The 26,174-nt window shown below is 38.3% G+C and overlaps 2 protein-coding genes across 2 annotated transcripts in view; one reads left to right on the plus strand and one right to left on the minus strand.

Moving 5' to 3' along the window:
* Positions 1-26,174, minus strand: part of LOC134845311 (alsin-like) — a 63,959-nt gene that overhangs the window by 17,117 nt on the left and 20,668 nt on the right. Inside the window, exons 8-9 of the mRNA XM_063862285.1 lie at positions 23,303-23,495; positions 18,686-19,058 (exon numbers count right to left, since the gene is read on the minus strand). Of these exons, the coding sequence (XP_063718355.1) occupies positions 18,686-19,058; positions 23,303-23,495 (566 nt within the window). The remainder of the gene's footprint in view (positions 1-18,685; positions 19,059-23,302; positions 23,496-26,174) is intronic.
* Positions 11,310-13,614, plus strand: LOC134845312 (four and a half LIM domains protein 2-like). Its single transcript, XM_063862287.1, has 4 exons — positions 11,310-11,831; positions 12,065-12,499; positions 12,611-12,912; positions 13,224-13,614. The coding sequence occupies exons 1-4, from the start codon at positions 11,688-11,690 to the stop codon at positions 13,399-13,401; spliced, it is 1,059 nt and encodes a 352-aa protein (XP_063718357.1). The 5' UTR covers positions 11,310-11,687; the 3' UTR covers positions 13,402-13,614.

Consider the following 26,174-nt stretch of genomic DNA (forward strand, 5'->3'; position numbering starts at 1 on the left):
GATCTTAATACATGGGAGGTTGAGGTGTTTTTTGATATCTCGAGTTCTATACATTTCCTCCTGCGCTGCGCTTCTGCAGGCTCCTCATTGGTGCTACAGAGCTCACTGGTGTCAAAATTTTCGAGATCCGATCATTGAGTTGTCGGGGTGCTCGAAACTTTTTTATTCGTGATCTTAATACATGGGAGGTTGAGGTGTTTTTTGATATCTCGAGTTCTATACATTTCCTCCTGCGCTGCGCTTCTGCAGGCTCCTCATTGGTGCTACAGAGCTCACTGGTGTCAAAATTTTCGAGATCCGATCACTGAGTTGTCGGGGTGCTCGAAACTTTTTTATTCGTGATCTTAATACATGGGAGGTTGAGGTGTTTTTTGATATCTCGAGTTCTATACATTTCCTCCTGCGCTGCGCTTCTGCAGGCTCCTCATTGGTGCTACAGAGCTCACTGGTGTCAAAATTTTCGAGATCCGATCACTGAGTTGTCGGGGTGCTCGAAACTTTTTTATTCGTGATCTTAATACATGGGAGGTTGAGGTGTTTTTTGATATCTCGAGTTCTATACATTTCCTCCTGCGCTGCGCTTCTGCAGGCTCCTCATTGGTGCTACAGAGCTCACTGGTGTCAAAATTTTCGAGATCCGATCACTGAGTTGTCGGGGTGCTCGAAACTTTTTTATTCGTGATCTTAATACATGGGAGGTTGAGGTGTTTTTTGATATCTCGAGTTCTATACATTTCCTCCTGCGCTGCGCTTCTGCAGGCTCCTCATTGGTGCTACAGAGCTCACTGGTGTCAAAATTTTCGAGATCCGATCACTGAGTTGTCGGGGTGCTCGAAACTTTTTTATTCGTGATCTTAATACATGGGAGGTTGAGGTGTTTTTTGATATCTCGAGTTCTATACATTTCCTCCTGCGCTGCGCTTCTGCAGGCTCCTCATTGGTGCTACAGAGCTCACTGGTGTCAAAATTTTCGAGATCCGATCACTGAGTTGTCGGGGTGCTCGAAACTTTTTTATTCGTGATCTTAATACATGGGAGGTTGAGGTGTTTTTTGATATCTCGAGTTCTATACATTTCCTCCTGCGCCAGGCTTCTGTAGCGTCATTTGGGGTCATATGATGATGATTGAGGGGGTCGATATTGTTGTCAGACGTATATGAAGACTTTGATGTCTGTTTTTCGGAAGATTTCGAAGATTATGTTAAAAACCGTATTTTCTCGTAGTTTATCAAGTCCACATCCTATCTTGGGAAGAGCGATTTGTTTGATTCCTTGTTCGATTAGCTGTTTCTTCATGCAGCGGAGGCTGCGTGTAAGATCATAGTAAGACGGTTTATTGAAATATTGCGTTTTTGTCACTAGATTGAATATTGATTTGTTTTGAGAAGGAATGTGCATTGATACTGAGGCCCCAACTTGTGGTGTTTCAATCGACTTCAACGTGGGCTGTAGTGCTGGGTAGGCATCGCGAATTTGCTTTGCTATTCCCTTGCTCATCTGGAAGTCGCTAGAGACACAATGAGCGATGGAGCCTGGGAAATGCATCAGATCTCCTGTGCCAAATATGATATTTGGTTCTTGAATAGAATTCATCGAGTCTTTGCTGCTGCCAGCTTCATCGTTTAGCCTCGTTGCCTGTTTTGCTCGTTTGAGGCTGCTTTTTATAATTCTCTTCTTTTGTTCTTTTGGGGGGAATAATTCGTTTGCCTCAGCTGCTTGTTGCCGTACTTTTTCCTGGTTTTCTTTCCTTCTAGATATTGGGCTAAAGGTAACCGGAGCAACTTCGTGTCCATCTACTGTTCTCAGACCATATTTGCGAGGGTGCTTCTCCCGAGGTGGTATTGGGTGGTATCGTACGTCGTTGCTGAATCGAGTTTGTCCATAAATCCTGTCACGTGCTATGGCTGCTGCTTTGCGTCTCGTTCGCGGTGGTTCTTGTACGGGTTGTTCCTCGGCAGTTTCGTCACGTTCTTGTGCCATTTCACCTGGCTCTGCTGCTCCCGCTCCGTCCATGTGATCTTCCCCAATGGGTGCTTCCTGTTGCCCAGGCTGTGGTGGATTCATTGGTTCCAGTTCGATATCAAGTGGAGATGGCGGCCTTGGTGGTACTATTGGTGCTGGTGGTTCACGTGGTGGTGGTGGTGCTGGTGGTGGTGGAGGAAGCACTACTAGTGGCGGTACTGGGAGTGCTACTGGAGGCGGTGGTGCCATAACTACTGCGGGGGGTGGCGCTGGTGCCAGTGGTCCTCCTACTGGTATTGATAAGCGGATGGTAGTCGGAGTTGCTTGTTGGATTTCGCTGTCGTGTTGCGGTTGAACGTCGTCAAGCAGTCTAGGTAGGTAGTCATCAAATAACCCTGGCTCACTGCGGTACTTGCTTAGTGACGGATCTACCACGAATTGAGCCTCGTCGATTGGGTCAATGTCTTCTGGTTGATTCTGTGGTCGAATCGATCGGAGTCGAATTCTGCGGACACACTGTGTGTGGTTGGTTCCGACTTTCCGTACTATGTAATTGCTGTTAGTTAGAACGTTTTCCACTCTATACAAGGGGAGCCACACTTGGAGTGACTTATTCCGGGTATCAGACTGATTTGTTAGAAGAGGGTTGAGGAGGAGACAGAACGAGTGAAGTACTAGCGGTTGGGCTAGTGCTTTTTGGTCGTAGTATCCCCGGTATCTGTGATATGATGACACGATGTTGTCTTTAGTCTCTTTGAATTTTTCGAGCATCGCGTCTTGTAACGCGGTTACAAAGTCGGCATTAGCCGTAGCAATTTCCAATGCTTTGGTCGAAAATCTGAGATCAAGCGGTTTGGTAGGCTCTCTCCCGTGGAAAATGGTGCTCGGACAACATCCGATGGACGAGTAGTATGACGTATTGTGTATGAAGGTCCCAAGGGATACATAACGGTGCCAATCGGTCCATTGGGCGTCAGTGTTAAGTTTGAGGATCCTTTTCAGTGCCCCATGGGATCTTTCCACCAGTCCGATGGTTTGTGGGTGTTTCAGCGTTGCGTGTCCAATTTTGATGTTTAGAAGGCCTGTGAGTTCGTGGATTAACTTAGAGGTAAATACACTTCCCAGGTCCGACAGTATCCTTTTTGGCACATAACTGTGCATGAAAAACATCTTCGTTAGTTCTCTCGCCACCGTATCAGCGCTTGCGTTCGTCATTGGTGCTGCGAACAGGTATTTTGAAAAAACGTCGATTCCAGTTAGAACAAACTTGTAAACCGGTGACTTTAGCGGTCCGACTATATCGATCTGCATCATGTCACCAGGGTATGATTGTAACGAGGAAAGTGGTTGAAGTGGTGGCGTTTGATGTTTACTCGAAGCATTTTTGAGCTGCGGGCACGTTAAACAGTTTTTGACTGTGTTGACCAAAAACTCCGAGAATCCGGGAAAATAGAATCTCCTTCTGAATTCCTCTGTGGTTCGTGTCATGCCAATATGTCCTCCTGTCATCGAATTATGGACTCTGTATAGGGTTTCGTTCCACATGTGTTTTGGTACACAGAACTGTTTATGTTTGATTTTACCAGTATCGTCGTAGAAGTTGCGGAGAAGGACTTCGTCTTCAATGACAAGTCGATTGAATTGCTTTGCGTACTTCTTTAGTCTGCTATTCGCATACGTAAGGTCTGGTATTTCGCCTGTTCTTATCCACTTCTTTACTTCTTCGATGTCAGTATCTTGTTGTTGTTCCTTTTTCCTGTCAATTGGCTCATTTTTGGAGTCTAGTTCAATGTGGTTCTCTGCTGGATCTGGATACTCTATCGCATTCATCATCGGCCTCTTCAACATTACAAGCGCCTTAGGTTCTATTGTTCCTTGACTATCACATGTTGTTTGTTTGTCGAGGTATGCTTGATAAAGTCCTAATCTTTGCAGGTTTGCTACTAGAGCTTCATCGACCTGCTCTGTTTCAGAAAATGCCTCATCGATAGATTGAACCAGGTTAAGCGATGCATCGGGTACTCTTGCTGTTGTGTCGATATAAATTTCCCTGACTGGTATTTTGTCTGTCAGTTTTAGTGAGAGAGATGCTGATGGGTCCGTTTGCATCCTGGACAAGAAGTCTGCTGCGTAATTTGCTGTTCCTGGGATGTGGGCGATTATGATGTTGAAAGACAGTACTCGGTCCAGGAAATTCCACACTGATGGCGGTATGGTTTTTGCCTGAAAAAATTGCGTCAGACTTCTATTATCTGTTAATACAATCACTGGTTTGACTGATCCCCAGATGTAGTGCGAGAAATGATCAAGTGCGAAATACAAGGCTAGGAATTCTTTGTAGTAGATTGAAAATTTCAGCTGTGCTGTATTGAATAGCCGGGAACCAAAAGAAACGGGCGCGTACGTCTTGATTTCTTCGTTTTTCTCGTTTTTGACGTAGTCCTCGACCATTAACACGAATCCAGTCCCGTGGTAGCTGGCATCGCAAAGTATGACATACTGCAGTCCTGGCTTGGGTAGTCTGAGTGTCAACGTGGTCGCTTGTATTAAGTCTGCTTTGAGGGTTTTGAGGTTTTTATGGTGATCTTCAGTTATTTCAAAGTCGATCTGCTTCTTCAGCAGCTTATAGAATGGTATTAGTTTTTCACCAAGACTCGGCATGTAGTTCCTAAAAAACTGCACAAAACCGATGAGTCTTTTAACTTGTTTCACTGTTCTTGGCATTTTTATTTTGCTTAGGAATGCGGAAATTTTTGCTTCCTCTGGCGTAACTCCTTGTGGTGTTACTACATTTCCTAGGAATTTCATTCTTTGTGTTCCTATTTCGCATTTATTAGGTGAAAGTTTTAAGCCTGATTTTCGGATGCATTCGAATATTTTCTTTAACGTGGGTATTAGTTCCTCATAATTATTCACCGCACTTCCTATATCATCCATGAATTGTGTGCACAAATCGGCTGCTAGGCATGGATCGAGGTAGTGGCGGATGAATGAACTGAATCCCGTGACAGATTTACTTAGACCTTGGGCTAGGCATTTATAGGCGTACGTCCGCGACCCGAAGTTAAATGCCAAAAGTTGGACCGAAAGGTCATCTGCCATTTGCACACAATGGTATGCTTGTGAGCAGTCCAATTTAGTAAACAAACTCTTTCCGGCAAAGTGGTTTGATGCATCGGTCATGTTTGATATTGGAAAATTGCTATTTATATAGTCCGTTTTGATTGAATGATTGATACGCCGGAGGTCAATCAACATCCGCAATTTTCCAGATGGCTTTCTATGTGCAAACAACGGACTACTGTATTTAGAATGTGACAGTGTTGTTATAAGTCCGAAGTAGTGCATCAGAGCTAATTCAACAGTCAGTTCATTCCTTAGTTGGATGGGCGTAGGTGGTCCTTGGGTGTACAGTGGGCGTTGATGTTCGGGTGTCAACTTGATCTTTAGGTCGGAATTATAACCCACGTCAAATCTGTGTTTGGCAAATATATCCGCATATTCGATGAGCAAATGTTCTACTTCTGACCTTTGGTCATTTGTCAACACTGAATTCTCCCACTGAAAGTTACTCAAAAAGGACAACCGGTCTTGAATGTTATTATTTGGTTCAATTTTCTCAAGACCTTGAAAGTAGAGGATTTGGTCATATATTTCCCTTTGAATACTGGGAAGTGATTCTGGGTTAGGGCACGTTTCGGGCGTCGGGAACCAAAATTTCTCGTATTCGGGGGGTGGTTTTTGTTCTGATCCTATTGAAGGGCTTGTTTTTTGCGAAATTATTTCATTGATTCCGAGTTCGACATTATCCGGCTGGTTCATTTTCGCTAATGCCAAAGTTTGCGGCTCGATCTGTATTAAATTTTCGTACTCGGTTAGCGTGAGTATCGAAAATTTTCCGATTTCGGTTTTAAAGGGCAACGTTAAGTTATGTTCTGTCATGTTAAATGCCGTGACATAGATGATGTTTTGTTTGTTAACTTCATTTATTGATGAGGTTACTGCTAATTCGCATTTTTCTTCGAGTTCCTGTGATGGGACTACGATTCCTGTCGTTTTTTCCATGTCAGTCAGGGTATCTTGTAATTGGCACTCGATTATGACTGTTTGATGAGGTGCAATTATTTGTTTCTTGGTGAGGACAAGAAGAAATTTTTTTATTCGGTTGGTGCGTCTAGGTGCATTGGCGGGTTTAATTTCGTTGATTTGGAGTGTCAAATCTGGAAAGTGAAGTAGATTGTATTTTGAGCAGACATGTATATGGTGTTTTTTAAAGAATGGGTTTCCCAGGATCGTTGAATTCGCTGAATTCAGCACTAGGAACGTTTCCGTAAAGTTCATATCTGCCATATGAAATTCAATGGTAACTTCAGTTTCAATTGACACTAGTTGGCCTCCTGCCATTCTCACTTGCTTGAGGCTTGATTTTGCCATTTTATAGGGTGCGAATAGTGTTTTTTCGTTTTTAATTTCATCGAATGTTTGTTTCGAAATTACGTTTGCACATGCTCCTGTGTCAATCAGTACTCTTCTTTGAAGGCTTGGCGCTAATCTTATTTTCATATAAGTTAGCACTGTTCCTTCGGTTGGGATGACGGCGTACAGATCAATAATTTCATCGTCTTGTACGTCTTGAATATTTGATTTGCGTGATTTTTGTGATTTAGATGATTTGACTGACTGACTTTGTGGCTGAGTTAGTTTTTTGGTTCCATTTGGAACGGGAAATTCTGTTGCTGCTGTCCCTGTGGCTTGGGTTTGTGCCAACATTGGCTTATGGTATGGCCAAACTTCCCGCAGTGATCACAGAATTTTGATCCAGTGCGAACTGCTGCTGTATTTGGGTTTTGGGTGTGCACCTGCTGCATCATTGGTTGTGCAACTTGCTGGGCAAACTGAGGATTCTGTTGTGGTGGCGTAGCTATCGCTTGTTGCTGTTGGGTTTGTTGGCCCTGAGGGTACATCTGGTTCGAATAAAATTGAGCGTTCTGTTGTGTTTGAGGGTAGTTCTGGTTTTGTTGGAAATAGGGGTTCGATTGCATTCCAGGCATCTGTTGGGGGAACTGGAACATTTGTGGGGGGTACTGCATATTTTGAAACCCGGAGAAACCTTGGTTTCCGTATCCCCCATCATTTCTCTGCTGTCCGTTCTTTTTTCCTTTACCAAATCTCCCCTTTCTTTGATTGTATCCTTGTTGCCCATTCCCTTGATAACCATTCCCTTGATTAGGGCCAGAAGTATTGCCCTGATCAGGGCCATTTCCAGTTCCTTGATTTTGTGCATTGTTTCCTTGATTTTGTTGTTGGGCTTGATTATTATTCCCACCAGCGTTTTGGCTATTCAGTTGAGAGCTCTGCTGTGTGTTTCCGTTGTCACGTTGTGGTCGTGACTGGATCATTTTTCTCTGATCCGATAGCTCACTACGGACTTCGTTGAGTTGTTTCTCAATCTGTTCCTGGGCTGTTGTTAGTTTCGACAACGCACTGATTAGGTTGTGAGAAACTGTATCTCCAATTTCATTGAAACTATCTTCTGGGTAATCCTCATTACGACAGACGTCTCTAATTGTCATTTGTTTGCGCGCCAGGTTACAAAGCTCTTGTACTGTTGTGGCAGCTGGTTGTTCCATCATCTTCGAACGGAGCCAATTGGGCATGCCTTTTATAAAAAGACGTTTAATTTGGTTGTTCCTATGATCATTTTCAGCGTCAAGTCGTTCTTGACGTTGTGCCGTCTCTCTATGGAAGCGCGCTGTGTCTGCAGCGGCTGCAGCGTCTGCCAGTGCTCCGTCGATTGGGGCAACCGCAGGTAGATCCGGTGTAGGGTAGGCTCGCTGTGCCTTTTTTGTGAGGTTGACCAGGTAGTTTTCTGGTGAGTCTCGCTTGATATCGAACTTCGATTGTTCGAGTTTTAGAACGTGGACCTCTTGCAATTGAGGGTTGCAAAAATGATCGCGTAGTGCCGCTAGACTAAGAGGTACGTCGGCTCTTGTTAGTGCTGGCAGTGTCTGGTAGAATCGCAGAGCGCTATCTCGCAGGTGCAATTGTAGAAAATTCGCTTGCTGAGCATTTGCGATTCCCGCAACTCCAACGTATCCTTGGAAAAGTTGTTCGAATTGGGCGAAATCTTCGTTATCGCTTCCGCCAAACGGTTCGACTGAGATTTGAGCGTGCGCCATCTTATCACAGTTATATGATTGTCAAGTCTGATTCAAAAATGATTTCAGATGAATCAGTCGCTATTTTATAGTGGAAATAATTATTGCCTAGTGGGTTCTTAAATTTTAAGGACGTAATTATCGTCTCTGAGAAAATATATAGTTAGCTCGTACTATGATTAGTTACGAGTCGGAGTTAATTAACTCTTGTTGCTATATTTTTTAAACTTTCTACTTTTTAAGTTAACTTGTCTTGCGGCTTTAATATTATTCCACTATTTTTCTTTTTGAAATTTGGTTAGACTTTAAGAACTGGATAGGTTTTCAGACGGTTCTCATGGATGATTTCAAATGACTAGTTTCAAATGAGCACTCATCAATTTTACTTTAAGCACCGAGAGTTTTAAGTTTTAACTAACTGTTTTTGTACACTGTATCACTTTCCTGGAGAAGTGTAGTAGTTGTCATCAACACAAAACAGTTTTTGCCCCGCTTTTCTGCTGTTTGAGCCAGTTACTGCCGTGATCTTGTTTCAGCTTGTGGCGTATGGAAGTCGTCTTGTGGTGGATGTCGTCTTGTTTTCACTCTCACTTTGCAATCAGCTTCAGCTTGTCTTGAAAGGTTGGTAACATCATCCCACTCATAGTCGCCATGTTATATACCTTTACTGGCTATAATCGATTGGTTGATTGAGGAATGCTTTCTAGAGTGTTGAAGTATGTATGTATGTTGGATGTGTGGTCTAGGCTAGTGAATCTTCAACTCAGGGATGCGCTTTGTGATGTCAGTTTCAACCTTCGCTAGTGTCTGAGCTTAAGATTAGAAGTGAGTGTTACTAGTTGAATTGTCTCCTTTTAGCGAGCTCCTGATTATAATGGCTCTCTCAATTATACTGAACATTCATCAGTTTATTGTTTACATTAAACAAATATCATTTAACACTTTCACATTGACATTTAGAATAGCAATTGAATATTTAATATGCTCCAATTATGGTAACTAGTTAAGAATGACTAACATAGGCGAGTAGCACTATGTTACAGTGCGATAAAAAGAATGAACAAAAATCCATCACTTAAGCATATTCGACAGTCATTAAAAAATAGGCAAACTGGACAACAGTTTTTTTTGAAGAAAAACAACAAAGAACAAAAAAAATCATAAGAAAAATATGAATTTTTTAAAATGTTTTTTTTTTGCTGACATTTTTTGAGTTTTTGACTCTCGAAATGACGTTAATAAAACTCCAAAGACCAATTATACTCGAAAATTAAGCAAAAATAAGCTATTGCAATTACCCTATGTTAAGCATAAATGAGCATGCTAGCTCGCTTCACTCGCTCGAAATTAGACCAAAGACCAATTAGACCAAAGACCAATTAAACTCGAAAATTAAGCAGAAATAAGCTATTGCAATTACCCTATGTTAAGCATGAATGAGCATGCTAGCTCGCTTCACTCGCTCGAAATTAGAGGAAAAATGAAAATTTTGCACTGGTTTTCCTCGACACTAGAAAAAAATTTTGGGAAATGGTAACACCTTTCAATTGCGATTGAAAGGGCTTGAGTATGATATATCATTCGACCCATTCCTATAATTTTATTGGTACCTGATTATGCGTGGAGAACAAAAAAACTAAAACACACACGAATACAAAATTCATCCACACTTTTCAAATGGTCGGAACAATAAAATCTTAAAACTTACAAAAAAAAAGTTTCAACTGAGCAAGGCCAGCAACAAACAGTAAACTTATAAAGAAATAAGGCCTCAACTCAAATCATTCCCTGGCTGTTAAAGTTGTCATAAAAGAAAAAAAAAACATTTTAAACTTCACGAAGTGCAAAGTAATTATGGCGTACGCTGAGTTTTTCATCCCTTTTTTAGATTTCCAGAAGGGTTCAACTGTGGATCACATGAAAGCTGCATAGGTCCAGATTTGAAGTGAAAAAATCAAGAAGTTTCATTCAGCGTGGAGAAAAACTGGTTCGAAAATGTTGACTGAGACATAAATTTAGCAGTTTTTTTTAAAATTTTGTCGACCTTTATTTTTGGTCGACTGTGGACTAAATTGATTTTCTGAGCTCTCCCAAACCACTGAAGACACTAATTTGACCAAATTTTTGAAAAAAGGCAAAAAAAGGCGTTTTTAGGCACTTTTTGGAAAATTTGGACCAAAAAATCGCGTTTTTTCAGCGCGCCCACCCCCTCAAAATTAGTATAGATTTGCGCCAAAAAAGCCTTTAGAAAATTTTTAGGGTCCGTCAATAAATATGGATATCTCAAAATATATCAAAGGGATCGGCAGGGGGTCGAATCCCTGAAGGGGGGGCGTCCGCCCCCCGCTTAAATCCGTTACTGATTGAAATGGTGTATATACGATATCACTTTCGACCATCCTAGCTTCTTACAATACAAACACGATGGCTAAATTCGCACCAATGGCGATAAAAAAATGAATGACAATGATTGAAAGCAAATGAAAAGACAAATGAAAAATTGAAAAAGGAAATTCAACAAATCGTTTGTCAATTTTTTAACATGCAAAAAGAGCCGCAAAAAGTTTTGGACGAAATTAACTTGACCATTAAGAATTAATTTTTTCAAAGAGCATTCCGAATGCTAGACAAGCCTAACCTTAAAAAACACCCTTTTTGCCGGAACAGTTTGCAAAGAAAAAATGCTCGACTGGAATCGAAATACCGGGCTTTGTTGTCTCAAGCATGGGTTATACTACTGAGCTTATACTATAATTAATTTCTATAAAAAAAAACAAATTAAAACGTTGTAAATAGTTATACTTTGTCTGATCGTTACAAGCTCCATTACTTGCGGAGTATTTGAAGACCGGTGAAGAGATCATGATAGCTTAACTTCTTTTGCGAACTAAAAACAAGTCTTTGATGTTCCAGTTACCATAAACAGTAATGGCCATTACTTTTTGTGACAGGTCGCCAAAAAAGTACAGAGTACACAGATTATTCTTTTATAACTCCCATCAATAATTTTCTTTTTGATAAGAAAAAACAATTTACTGAACATGTTTAACAGTCAAAGAATAAAATCAAAGACTTGGCGAAGTCAAGACCCATTAAACTTCAGACTAATGATAAAATTATATCATGAAAAACAAAAAGTAATTTATTGTGGTTTTCGAAAAGCCGAAAATCAAGCTTCAGTAAGCATCAAGATTAACAAACACAGTGACTATTCAACACTCAATCGAGTAATAATCAATGCAAACTATTATACCATCTGAAAACCAACACACGTTTTTGTAACTTTTCATTCGAAGCTCAGAAAAAACTCGCATCTTTCTCGACGCCACATTCAATTCTCCGGTTGTGAATTTAATTATGCTCTGTGGTCACACCACGTTCGAACAACTTTATCATTTACATTTCTTCAGCGCTAGCAGAGAGCAAAACAAGAGCCAAAAATTTGGCATATAACTGAAAAAAGAGCTTCGAACTTTTAGTTTTCACTCTATCATTTGTCTGCAAAAAGAGCCAAACTAAATTAAACCACCTAACGTGACCAAACGTATTTTTGGATTGTAAGTAAAGATGTCCCGAGCAGCCCGACGAAGACCTCAGATCCCGAGCGACAGCGAGGAAGAAGAGATGTCACTGGACAAGAAAATGAGCCAGAAGTTCGCTGGAAAAGCCGAACCCAAAGCCGACAACACAGCCACTGAGCAGAAACCTAGGGTTGGTACTTCCCAGGTCCCATATTATATCTCACTATCAATGGCCTTTTCTCCAGTAGTTTAGAATACTGATTGATCAACCTAATATGAGCAAATCAATTGCTATAAAACACAAGAAAGAGCCATAGTCTTTCGAGAGACATTTAGGGTGTCGGTTTGCCACCCTATTTTTCTTTAAAACACTCCAAATATTTTTTGTGACAATGAACGCTCTTTCATGAATGGTGTTTCTAGGTAGTAACCAACAATCAGGTAGCATCCAACAATCAGAACCAGGACTTCTGCTGTTGGAAGTGCGACAAGAGCCTGTACGGGTGTCGATTCGTGAACAAAGATGCACATCCCTACTGCGTCAAATGCTACAATGAAGAGTTCGCTAACACGTGCTTTGCCTGCAAGGAAATTATCTCCGTAGACCAGAAAGACTTGGCATTCAAAGACAAACACTGGCATGAGAAGTGTTTCAAGTGTAGCGAATGCAAGAAACCCCTCAAGGACCAGTCATTTGGGTTCCAAGACGGGCAGCTATACTGTAGCGAATGCTGGGACAATAACTTCGCGCCCAAATGCACAAAGTGCCAATTGCCATTCAAGGCGGGATCCATGAAACTCAGTTGGAACGGGGGCGAATACCACAAAGAGTGTTTCTGCTGTGCAGAGTGCGATAAGGCAAGTCAATCACACGATTAATTAGAACCCTTCTTTCGAACTCATGAACTCTAACAATTTAGACGTCGAAAAAATAAATACAAAATGATTAAGTTTGGTTTGGTTTTGTAGGTCATAGGACAAGAGGCATTTCACCCTCAGGAGGGCAAGCCATACTGCGAGGACTGCTGGGAGAAAAACTTCGCCATCAAGTGCTCTAAATGCTCCAATCCCATCAAGCAGGGAGGAGTCACTTACAAACTGGAGCCATACCACAAGGAATGCTTCACTTGCTTCGAGTGTGACAAGAGTCTAGCGGGACAGAGGTTCACTTTGAAGGATGACAAGCCCATCTGCCCAGACTGCTATGGGAAACTGTACGCACAGAAGTGTTTCGACTGTGGCGAGGCAATCACAGGCATGGGTGGCAACAGGTAACACCAAAACACTAGATCTAAGTTCTGTCAGATAATTTATGACTCATGCAAACATTTTTTTGACATTAAGTCAAGCAAAGAAACTAGACGTTTAATCAAAAAAACGAAGACATATATTTCTTGAAACTTAATTATATATTACAGTCATTTCCGCGAACAAAAGGAAAACTATCAAAACAGCACTCAAGGTTAAAATTAGGGTCCGTATTTTGGTCTAACTGTTTCGCAAAACCTGAAAAAAAAACGGCAAACAATAGTCAAAACCAGAAAAAAAATAGAGAAAAAAAAGAAACTCTGATTTTTTCCAGGTACATCATCTTCGAGGACATGCAGTGGCACACCAACTGTTTCCACTGCAAGGACTGTCAGGAGTCGCTAGTGGGGATCAACTTCGTGGCCGAGGGATACGGGGAGGACCTGGAGATATTTTGCCAGCCGCACGGGTTCCAGAAACGTGGCATGGACTTCACCACGATCAAGAAATAGACTCACAAAAGTGTCGATTAGAAACCCAACAGATATGGTTATGGCTGAGTTGAGCTGAGAATAATAAACTAGAGACTGTAACTTGTAAAAGTAATTTTGGAGCCTGTGTACATAAGGAAACGGATTTTTACGATTTGTACAAAAATTGAACTTATAATTATTACTTTTATAATAAAATTTTGCAACAAAAACAATCAATTTTTGTGATAAAAACTTTCAATAGCCTCGAAGAGTCCGAACATTTCACTTCTTAAATGAAAAAGAGACGAACCTTAAATGTTCAAAAATATGGTTCAAATCCAAATATGTAGCACAACCAGATCGACCAAGGGATAGCTCTGAAAGCAAAAAATGACTTCTCGTTCGAAAACGACAAAATTAATCAGGGATAGCCGGTTACTGTGCAAATAGCACAGAATGTTCCCACCATAGTTTTTTGAAATTCATGTCTTTTTTTCTGCCCAGTGTGATATAAGGATCTGAACGAAAAACTAGACCTTAGGCATATTCGAGAACCGTATTAAAATCAGCAAATTAGGCAACAGTTTTGGTAGAAAAACCACTAGAAAAGCAAAAAAAAATTTTTTTTGAAAAACTCAAAAAATTTGATCAATTTTTCTTTCAGAACTTTTTTTGAAGTTTTGAACTTATAAATTCTCAAAATGGCGCCGAAAACTCCAAAAATAACTTTAATTGATTGAAATTAAGTTTTTACGGCTTAAATTAAGCATAATAAGCTATTGTAATCCTGCTCGCTTGCTTTACCCGTTCGAAATTATACAAAAAAAAAACAAAAATTTCTCGAAACTGAAAAAACGTTTCAGAATTTTTTAAGGTAGTTCGATCACGACTGAAAGAGCTTTAATACGATATATCACTCAACTCACTCAGATAATTTTTCTTTGGTAGCTGATTTTGCTTGGAAAACAAAAAAAAAACAAGGATAGCCGGTTACTGAGAGAGATTAGGCATATTTGACATAGTAAAACAAGCAAAATGAAACCCAATTTTTGTAGAAAAATGAATAGAAAAACGAAAGAAAAAAATCAAAAAAAAACTTCAATGTAGAAAAATGACTAGAAAAACGAAAGAAAAAAATCAAAATTTTTTTTTAGTTTTCGTAAATTTTCGAAGTTTTTGATTCCAAAAAGGCGCTTAAACACTCAAGTAAAACAAAACTTTTATATTTTAAATCAAGCAATTGTAAGCTTTTAAGCCATTACAATAAGCTTTTATAAGCCTGCTTGATCGTTTATTTGCTTGAAATAAGACGACAAACCAAAAATCTCAAAAATATTTTTCTCGACATTGGGAAAATCTTTCAAAATTTAAGACAACTTTTCAATGGAACTATGCAAAATTGCGACTTGAATAAGAAAAGTCTCGTACAATTACACAAGGCTTGTAAAAGGCGCTTCGTTTATGAATAATCATGTAGAAATAAACGTGTATAAAAACTAATTTTATTGCTTAAATGTTATTCTTTAAACTCGATTTACTACTATTAAACTGTTTTACAATGAGGGAGTACTTCTTTTTCGTTAGTTTTTTTTATTAGCGCTGTAGTTTAATAATAACTAATTTCGGCGACCGGAATAGTAATTTTCCATTGAAACTTTTATAACTTGATGAAGATATCGCCTGCATGAGTTCGATTTAAAAAACGCCATGTTCAACTTTTCAAGGGCTAGAAAATTGCCCAAGTGACGACTTAATGGTCTGTTTTATGCGGGGACCGACTTTACCAGACCGACTTTTTAAAAGAAAAGTTATAACACGGACCTTTTACCAGACTCGATAAACAAATTTGATTGAAAGATGTAATGGGGACATTTAGTCTGGTTAAAGACAATGTTTTCACGGTTTCCCAGCGAAGTTTTCTTAGTTCTAACCGCTTCCTTTTCCAGTAATTTAAATGTATCTCAATTGAATTATTGAATTGTGGTCTGGTAAAAGGTCAGTCTGGTAAAAAAACCTAGCCCTGTTTTATGCGTGCTTTTAGAATTCATCAATGATGCTTAGCGTAAGCTGCGATTATTTTGGCGCGGCAAAAATTCTGCACTCACGAATATTCCAAATTTAACTTAAGCCAGCTAATTGGTCTCATTAATTCCTTTCAAGGTCCGAATTAAAACACCCAGTACGTGATATTCGCTGAGAGGTCGGAAAAAGAAAAGAGACATTTCAAAATTACGGTTTTTATAAAATTTATGTTAAATCAAAACTTCTCAAAAAGCACTTTCGATCCAAAAATGTTGGCTAAAAATTTTAAGCAAACGACCGGATATAACTTATTTTGGGATGATGCAGAAAAATTATTTAAATAAATTAACACAAATATTCTCCTACATTGAAGCCAATTATTACACAAAGCTTAAGTTGAGCTTCGGGCCACTACCGATAAATCAAAAACGCAAGCCAGCCGACGGAAGTCATCAAGTCGAAAAAAGGAAAAAAATCATTTAGAGGAAAACATAACAAAATTGTTAGTCAGCAAAGAGATGTCGCAAAGTGCTGTTGAGCCGCCAGAAAGATACAACAACCATTGAGCAATCAAAATAAATTTCGAAGTCCCCAAAGCCTAAAATATGGTTCCACCCTTCAAACGACGTAATCGGAGACGACTAAATAAAGTTTAAAAAGAACGGGTATTCAAAAAGCAAACATGCTTAACAAATCTATGTTGGTGCACGCAGGTCTGTTGAGAGTCCTTATGTTAGATGAGTTGAGCTCTGAAGTTCAAAATGAATCAGAAAAATCAAACTGCAAAAAATCAAGCGTGAACAACTTTTAAGACTTTTCGTGATATTAAAAAGAAAAATAACAAGCTTCACCTCGCTCGATCATTGACCCTAAATTAAACAAAGGCAAAGTTGCATCTCGCAAGAAAACGCCTAAAACTAACTTTAGTCGGTTAAAAAAGAAAACAAAATGTAAGTACGTTTTGGAAAATAAATGCCCACTACGGAAATCGAGCCATATGACTCAAGTATCCATGTCGACTGTCCTATATAACTGTGCTGCTGACGCTTAAAAACCCAAATCACTGATAAAGCGGTGAACACATGCTATTAAATTGCAATTACTATTCCCAAAAATGCCACTCAAATGAGCTATATTTTATGCGAGTTGGATAGCAAAAAAGTGGACTATTAAAATAACGAAATGCTGGCAAGCTTGATAGTGTAAAAACCTGATAGTACCAGATCAGCACCTGGACTTCCTCCGAAACACTCACATTTCTAAACCACTTGCCCCGACTCTTTCTCTGCTTTCATACGTAACTTATTCTTAGAAAGAGCTACATCATATGTGTAATTAACGCAAACTTGGCGAACTAAAATTTGTGATGTGGGACTTGAAAAATGTGAACTGATTATTTAACATCAAGATCGCAAGCTCACTTGTAAAAAGAAAACCGGATTTTTGTTATTGAAGACCGACTAACACGTAAAAATAAACCAACTGACAGTTGGAAAAGAATAATGAACGCCAGGAAACTTAAAATAAAACTGACTGCTTTTTTCAAAAACCTTCAACTTTTGAATTTCGAAGAAAAAAAATGGATGGCCTTAAAGCTCTTTGAGTTTGTAGAGCAATTTATGATGGACACTTTTTCGATAAAAAATGAAACCAATTTGAGAAAACTGGATCAATGGGCAAAATTTTATTTTCGCTAAATATCTGAACACTAATTTCAATTTTTGAAATTCGAAGTCGATAACGTTTTTAGTTAGTGACCTATACACTTTTGCTGCTCGATACTGGAGTTTGCCTTCCTTTTAACAATGGAAATGCACTGAACTTGAAAAGAAATCCTAATTCAAACCGCGAAATATCAATATTGAGCGTGAACAAATTTTAAGACTTTTTTCCTGAAAAAAAATCAGCAATACCTATATAAGATTACTCACTACGTTCATTACTCTTAAAAAATTTATCACAAATTTGAAAGAACTTTAATTTGATGAAAACAAAAACTAAACGAACAAAAAAGCAGAAATAGACTTTGTTCGACACCACAATTGCTAATTAACCCTCAACAATACAACTGGTAAAAAAAGCTGGTAATATCAAAATGATAGAGCATCATTTTCTAGCTCAAACAGACCCTAGAACTTTTCAAAGGCGCACTCGACGCACATAAAAAAAGAAGAAAAATTGCGACACGGAACGCGATTTTTTTTGTCACAGGCCCCCAAATAAAGCTTTAAAAATCAGTTCGAGAACACGACAAACACAACCAAAAAATCAGCTCGACAAACTACAAAGAACTCGACAAAAAGCTGCTCTAAAAAGTGCACTAAGAAACATTTGAATAAGCCTCGAACTAGCGAAAATTCGGCTATGTCTGAGATTCGAACCTGCAATCTAGAGATTAAGAGTCTCACACACTAACCACTCAGCCACAGACGCTTAATTAGTACCAAACACTAGCCACAAATAAAGCAGAGAACAGATGATACGCAATTTCCAACTCTACAGTAAATTTTCCAAATAAGTGAACACAGAGTTTTCGAGTTAGTAGAAGGTTCGTAATAATACACTACGCTGAGCGCTAGTGTAATAACAAAATGCTTGCAAACTATTGTTTTTGTTGTGTTTCAGCAAAGCACCAAAAACAGAAATAACAGGCCTACAAAGCTGAAAAAAATTCCAAATAAGATTCTCGTTAAAAAATACTTTGTACTCCACTGCCAACAGTAGAGGTGGAAAAAAAGCCAAATATGGGTAGCACCACTTATCACTTGATCATTAGCTCGTTAAAAATTACAGCAAATCAGTTCAACAGGCAGGATATCAAGTGATATAAGCAGAACCCTGCGGCCGATCAAGGAGAATAAGCGAACGCGAATTTTCAAAAGCATTAAGAAAAGCGGAAAAACGGTTTGAATTTTCAACCCCAAGAATGTTACCAAAAATGATCGCACGTAAATTTTTTCCTCTGAATAAAAAACTTCATGCATATAAAATCCTTTGCGTTCTTCGAAAGTCGGAAAAAGTCTGTTCTGAGTTTTTCCCCATTGTGAAAAAACTTCCATAGCAAATTATGCGAAAAGTATTAAGCGAATAAGCGGTGCATTCAGATAGGCGAAAAAGCGAAAAAAAAAATTTGAAAAAACGGCGCTAGCGAAACGCTTAATTAAAAAGGGGTGACAATACTCTGATTCAAATATGCTTAATAATTCGAAACGTGTCGACATGCCCCGTTATGAAAAACTGATGACATAAAAAACTGGCACTTCAACTGTAACTTGTAATCATATGTAGTGAAGAAACTTACTGATATTTTAATGGCAGTATTATCCCAGTAGAGTCTAGTGGCCTCCGCTTGCTTCCTCTGCTCCATAATATACGCCCAAAAATTATCCCATTTGTCACGTGCGGCCATAATGACCCCGTGTTCGTTCACGAAGTTCGGGTAGCAGTCTGCCAGCTTAGCTAGCATGTCTCTATAGAACACGACCCTGGATATAGGTCGCTCCAGAAGTCTGTAGAGTAGCTGGTGCATCGGTGGATCTTTTTCCTTGCCCCCTGTTGGTCCGGTTAAATCACACATGCACTTTTTGTGTTTCTCGAAGAAGGCAACTGCCACGCCCAACGCACAGAACTCGAAACTTCCGATGCAATGAGCGTCACAAAATAAAGAGAGGAACCTGAAACAAACAAAACAAAACCTTCAACAAAACAAAACCTTCAACAAAACAAAACCAGGGGAGCAGCGGTGAAGTGGTTACGTCTCCGCCTCTCAATCGAAAGGTCGGATGTTCGAGGCCCACCATGATCCGTGCTCGTTGCTTGAGGGTGAGGCAACATTACCCAGCCCAGAAAAATAACCAAAAAAATTGCATGTAGTTCTTAAGCAGGGGCACAACAGCGGTTCGCCGTGATGAGCTGTACAGCTCGTATGTTGGTCCCATCCCTCGTGGATGAATGATCTTAACAAGTTAAACAAATTTTTACTGATAATTTTATCTCACATTAAGCGATGGGAAAATGCAGAGCAAAAAATGCGTTTGAAAAAAAACCTCGAATTCGTTTTTTTTCAATTTGCGGATAGATCTTTCTGAGATTTTGGGATTTTTTTCGAGAAATGTCAACTCGGTTAGACACTGGCGTATCAAAGTTCTAGCGAAAGGATAACTATCGGCAGCATTTTCAGGTTATTCTCGCTTGAACATTTGTTTTCGTCGCTTAATCTTTACACTAGTGGTCAATGAAACCGCGGTCACATTGCATTAGAAAACCAACAACTGCTTGAGCCTGCGTGAACTAACTTTATGAAATGCCAAACATACCAACACAAATAAAAATCAAGTCAAAAATGAAGCCATCAATTGGTCTCTTAGTATTGATATCTGCGTTACATGATAAAGTGACGGTATCATGGTAAAAAGAAAGCGGTATTTTACATGCACAGATTCTAATCAAGGACACTAAGCTGTTCTCCCTAAAAACAGAACAGCATCTTAATCGTTTTCTTAATGGTAAATTAGCTAAGGTTAGCAATTTGCAAATTTTATCTAGGGATACGTACAGTGAAGACTTTCAGGGATTCGAATCCCTGACTACCCAAAGTTTCCCTTGTGCTATTTTAAGACATCCATTTTGACTGACCCGCCCTATTTTTTTTGTTATACGGCGCCAATATATCAAAGACAAAAACGGAATATATATGCAGGGGTTTTCCGATCCTTTCAATTTTGGCAATCAAAAGGAAAACTTTTTCAAAAAACAATTGTGATAAACAAATGATATTATCCAACGAGGAATAATTCTTGCTTTCAAAAATGGAGTAAACATCTGATTGGCTAATGCAAATATTACTGCACGATTGATAACCAAAAAACCAGCTACAGTTCACATTTAATTTAGTTAATGCGAAAGAACTGCCGTTTCACCGCTCATGAAGAACCCAAAAAAAAAACATTTATAATACGCTTCATTATATAGAATCAGAGGTGTTGACGATTTTTTGGAATTCCTATCTTAAAGTCTTTGTTAAAAAACCGAAAAAATCACCAAACCCTACAAATAATTTTCAATCGAAGTTAGAAATCAAATCAAAAAATGATTTAACTCTCCTGGTATTCCTGATACAAAAAGAAAGTCACTAATTTCGATTTATGAACTTAAAAATATTAAAAAGTCCGTTTGTTGTTACAAATTTGTAACTACCTTCCCATTTTTTTTATAAACATAGCTAATGATTGAAACATTCGATCTGGTCAATCTGCCGCAATTAAATTTGAAATCATTTCCTCTAAAAGCATTCCGAACGCTCTTAATCTTTTCATCTTAGCTCGAATTAGGCAAAAAAACTTTTTTGAGATCGCAATTTTTGATATCAATTGTCTCTTATTATTTATTGGTGGCAGCACTTAATCCACTGTATGTTTCACTCTCAGCGCTTCCTGGAGAAACTAACGAAACTGGCCGATTGCGATTAAATAAAGGTTTTTTGAGGCTTAGTATCACTCTTCCACACATTCCAGAAAAAAAAACAAGAAGAGCAGGTTGCTGGAGAGCAGCACAGAATCACAGAACTTCCCGACCAAATTCATAAAACCTACAAAAAGAATCAAAAAAATTATTACTTCCCAAATTTTCAAAGCAGCAAAGTTTCTTGAGCATGGTGCCATGAGAGAATTATACACAAGCGCCTAAAGCTAGTCAAGTAGGCATAGTCAACAACAGTCGTATTCAAAATAAGAAAAACAAATAATAAATGGAAAACATTTTTTAAAAAGTTCTAAAACAGTTCTTAATTTTTGGAAAATATCTTTCAGAAACTTTTTAGAAAAGTTATATTGCCAACCAAGCGCTAAATTAAGCTTCCTGAAGTCGATTTCTTTTAGAAAAGTCAAGGCTTTAGCCTTAAAAACAAACATAATTTGCATGTAACGAACGTTACACGATCGCTTAAATGGCTAAAAAAACTCAACGTGGTTTTTCTCGATAGTGGGACAACTTTTTTGACGTCGTTCGAATCACGATTGAAAAGGCTGCAAAATTTAACCCATTCAGATTATTATTTGTCGTACCTGGTTTTGCGAGGAAAACAAAAAAAGAAGAGAAAACTAATACACACCCCAATACAAAATTCCCACCATTTTTTGATCGGAACAATGATCGACCTTCTGCATCTTCGTCAAGATTGACAACAATCGAACTTTTCTGCAAATCTCGACGAAGCTGAGCGAAACTATCTCGAGCTGACCTCAGATTTTTGGTTTAAAAGTTCTGAAGAGCCAGACCGCATCAAATGATACGTATCAAATGATACATAAGCGACAAAACGACAACAAGCAGCTCTAATAAATATATATAAGAGAAAGAAAGAAGCCTCGAATAAATAAAAATTTTGCTATGTGACAGTTTCGAAACTGCGACCTAAAAATTTGGAGTCTCACCTTCAGAAATTTGCGCCGCGGGTCATAGAAAAATTCATAACAAAAGATACAAATGATGCAGCTATAGATGCTAATACATTTTCAGGGCTATGTAGCAAAAACGCCACCATAATTCAATAAAACTAGTGCAAAGTGCAGCGTTGAACCTCTGACAAGTAGCTTAGGAGTACCACGTCCCTACATCTCAGCCACGGACGCTTGACTAACGGCAAAAAGTAGCCAACAAAAAAGCAGAGAACAGATGCTATGAAAGTTCCAAGGCTACAGATTTCCAAAGCAAAAGGGCCGCCAAGTAAGTCAACATTTAATGAGTACTTTTATTTGCTGCTTAGATTGGAATATAAATTTGAATCGTGCTATCACAGTACGCCTCGCTTGTGTAAACACTGAGCAACCATTAATTAATATAATTGTATGCCATTCGATACTTCTGATAACAAGATACTTCTGTTCTCTCGCAAGAATTGGAGTACATAATTTGTCTAACGACGATATCCCAAAATGAGTTCCTTTAAGATGATTATTAACAGAGAAGCTCAACAAAAATAGCATGGCATCTAGCCAAAAAAAAAACGGAAAGCCAGAGGCGAAAAAAAACATAGGATTCTGAATACGGTTAAATTTCAGAAAAAAACTACTGAGAAACACAACTGCCAGTGTTACATAAGCATCAAAAACAGCAAACACAATACTTGGGTAGCCGAATAGCCATAAAAAATTCCCAAGGGTCACTATCGCTCTGGAAGCACAGAATTTTTTAAAAAAGATTCTTCAAACGATGAATAATGAGGCAACTAAACAGATATAATATCAGCCGCAACTATTTAAGCCAAAAAAAAACGAAAAAACAGGAAGCAAAAAAAAGATAAACTAAACAAGATTTGATTGACAGCCATGAATGGAAATTCAAATAGAACGGCCCCTTAAAATGCACAGATCACAAACTGACCAATTCAATCATCAGAAAACTGACCATTTTGCTGACCTTTTTCAGATAAAACTAGAACCCTGAAAAAGGTTTTGAACGTCAAACGTTGAATTCCAATGAATTATTCATTCGAACACTGAAGAAATGACATTATTCGAGTCCTGCTCTTGTCTGAACAATCCCATCTTTCTGAACAACAAACAGACATTGTGCATTTAAGTCGACTTCTCCATGTCAGACCACTGAAAGCAAGGAAAAATTGGGATTTCTGGCAAGTAAAACGTCAATTAAATTATTTCTGACTTTTCTGACCACGGGTCAAAAAACTAACCAAATCTGACCATTTCTGACTGGTCAGAAAAATCTGACAGTAACCTTGAAATGCAGGCATGCTCAAAAAATATCTGTTGTCAGACATTTGTCATCAGAACAGCCATGCTAACTGATTCAATTGATTTTGTTAAACTAATTGTTAACCCACAAACAAAAGTTGATATACCGATTTCATAACGCTTGCTTATCTCAAGCGTAATACTACTAGACAAATTGTATTACTGACTTGTTGAACAAGTCGATGTAGTGCTGGGCCTGTCTGAGAAAGAGTGCCTCGCTCGGACTGCAGTCGGTCTGGAGGTCCTGGATCAACAGGGCACATATCTTTCCGGTCTGGTCCACCAGGTCACAGAAACTGTTCAGCAGAGTAGTGACTGTGGGTCCGAAGAACGAAGGCTGGACGGCCGACCGAAAAACGTCTAAAGTACAACAAACAGGGCAATAAAAAGATAGAATGATGAATAGCCTTTACTGAATTCCGACAAAAAAAATTGAATAGCCTTTACTGAATTCAGACAAAAAACATTGAATAGCCTTTACTGAGAGCAGATAAAAAAGGAATGAATAGAAAAATAAATTAGCAGTATTATACAGTGAAGAGAAAGCGACGCCGCGCATGATATATTAAAATTATGTCCAAAAAAAATTCACGACTAAGAAAAAAATGGAAGACAACAATTAGTAAGATTATCCGATAATGTAAGGGTTTTATAAAAAAAACAGATGTTGCAAGTAAAACCTAGTGCTTCACTGAAGAGCTCGTAATTCAGCACTATTCAAAAAAAGCTGAAAATTTTTCAGATAATAAAAAACTTGATAAATCTTTAACCTGTAGGAGATTAATTTTTACGAGAACGTCTAAAATTCATAAGGCACCGTGACTAAAACAACATCCAACGTAAGTTATGCTCCAGTGTATGACCCATGAGCTTCACATGGGTCATACCATCTGCCTATCTTCGAAACACAAGCCAACAATAAATCGGATAACAAACATGATAGTCAAATTAGAATTAGAGCAGTATACATATTGAAATCGAGTATATTTTTTCAGCACTAATATATGCAGTTCAGCTTGGAAAATACAAACTCGTAATATAACACAAGCGTTTGGTAGTGTTAACTAGCTAATGATATTATGGACGTATAACAACAAAATCCTCGTTGTTTTTTCAACAATCACGCAATAGAGAGTGGCTCCTCATTCTTCACCCTAAATAAAAAGCAAACACGTCAAACTGATTTTTCTCGACACTCAGAAAACGTATAAGCAATCGAATCACGTATTTGAGTATTTGTGTTAAAAAAATTAGAAGTACAAAAAAACTTAAACACACCCGAATACAAAAACCCTAAGAATTCGTGGTCGAAAATTTCCAATAACACCTAAGAATCTTTAACAGAAACTACATAAGGCTCTAACTTGGTTAAAATGCGTAGATATTCATGAAAACGCAATGCATAAAAAATCACCGAGCTCAAAATTAAGATATTCACCGGAAAAAAATCTTGTCCCTCTGTATACCATAGTTTTAGCTTGCAGCATTTCATTTAAAAAATCGATTTTAGGTGAAAACAACTTGGATGGAAACCCAACGGGAATGACAAACCAATCTCTTCAGAAACTAATTTACTTTTTGAGCAACTTTCAACAAATTTATCGGAGAGCTAATTCTGAACTGAAAAAGACATTGAAAAATGAGATTGAAAATACACATCGACAATGCGAAAATTAAAATTGAACCGATTTTTGTTCTAAAAACTACACGAGCTCAACAAGTATTTTCATGGCACACAATGATTTTTTCAGGCAAATTGTGATAGGTCAAAAATATATATTTCTTTAATTATGAAAAAAGATTAAATATTGTGCATTACTAAATATTGAACAGCAATAACATAACATTTCAGTGCGTCTAACTCGTTACGAGCGAATATCGAAGATCTAACCTACAGTTTAAAATACTCAGCTTAAAAGCCGACCAACATTAGTCTGCAGGGTTGTTTGAATTTTATATTTGATTCTTGATATAATTGATACAATTTCTTGAAACCATAAAAAAAACTTGTCAAGTGAATTTTCATTTTTATACAAACTGATGACATAATTTAGATTTATGTGTCAATACATTACTTGAGAGAGCCTCATAAGTCTAGTTTGTTTTCAAGCCTCTCAGCAAACTTAATAAACTTAGAACTATAAAACTGAAGTAAGCCTACTTGTTACATGGCATTGTAACGACCCAGACCCATAAAGACTCAAATTGACTGAATGGTCTCAAGCATTTGACTTTGCTATATATAATCAAGAATTACAAACTCGACCAAATGCATATTCATTAAACACCAATACAAACGCCTCGGGCGAAAATTTTTTGTATGACGCTTTAGGGCATTTTTGGAAAATTTTGACCAAAAGAAGTGCGTTTTTTTACGGACACCCCCAAGATTTAGCATCCAGGGGCACCAAAGGCCCTTTAAGGAACAATTCAGTGTAGGTCAGCCAAAATTAGTACCAATTAAAATAGTACCAGGGGGAAACGAGTTGCAAATTCCTGAAACTGAAGGAGAGAGAGAGAGCTCGGCCTCCTCTAAATTCGCTACAGGGGATGTATATTGCAATTGCTAAGGCGCCGCTATGATGAATAAAACTTTTAAGTTTTATATAAAAAATAGAGATATTTTTTACAGATGTTTTCACCCGATTTTCTCACCGTCTATTTCTCCACTTCTTTAGAACCATGGCCCAATGTAAAGAAAAAATTGAGATCTTCTTAGAGTCGGAAGTTATGCTGATGAAATTATATGATGAATATAAAATGATAATTTCGGCCATTTTTTTCAGAATAAATGGCCCAAAACCATTAGAGATGAAAACAGTTTAGCTGTTAATTTGATCAGAAAAATACGCACAACAATTTATGAAAGCTTTATCAACTACTTGTTGCATTATAGACCACCTTATGCATATTTATGATTTAACGTGCTTTTTTTTCTGTTTTTCACGCATCAACCTGTTGATTCAATCACAAATGTAGCCATACACTAAACATCACAATTTTGATAAATCTATCTAATTGTTGCTATAGACATGGCAA

This window comes from Symsagittifera roscoffensis, chromosome 4 (assembly GCF_963678635.1).
Source record: "Symsagittifera roscoffensis chromosome 4, txSymRosc1.1, whole genome shotgun sequence".
NCBI lineage: Eukaryota > Metazoa > Xenacoelomorpha > Acoela > Convolutidae > Symsagittifera > Symsagittifera roscoffensis.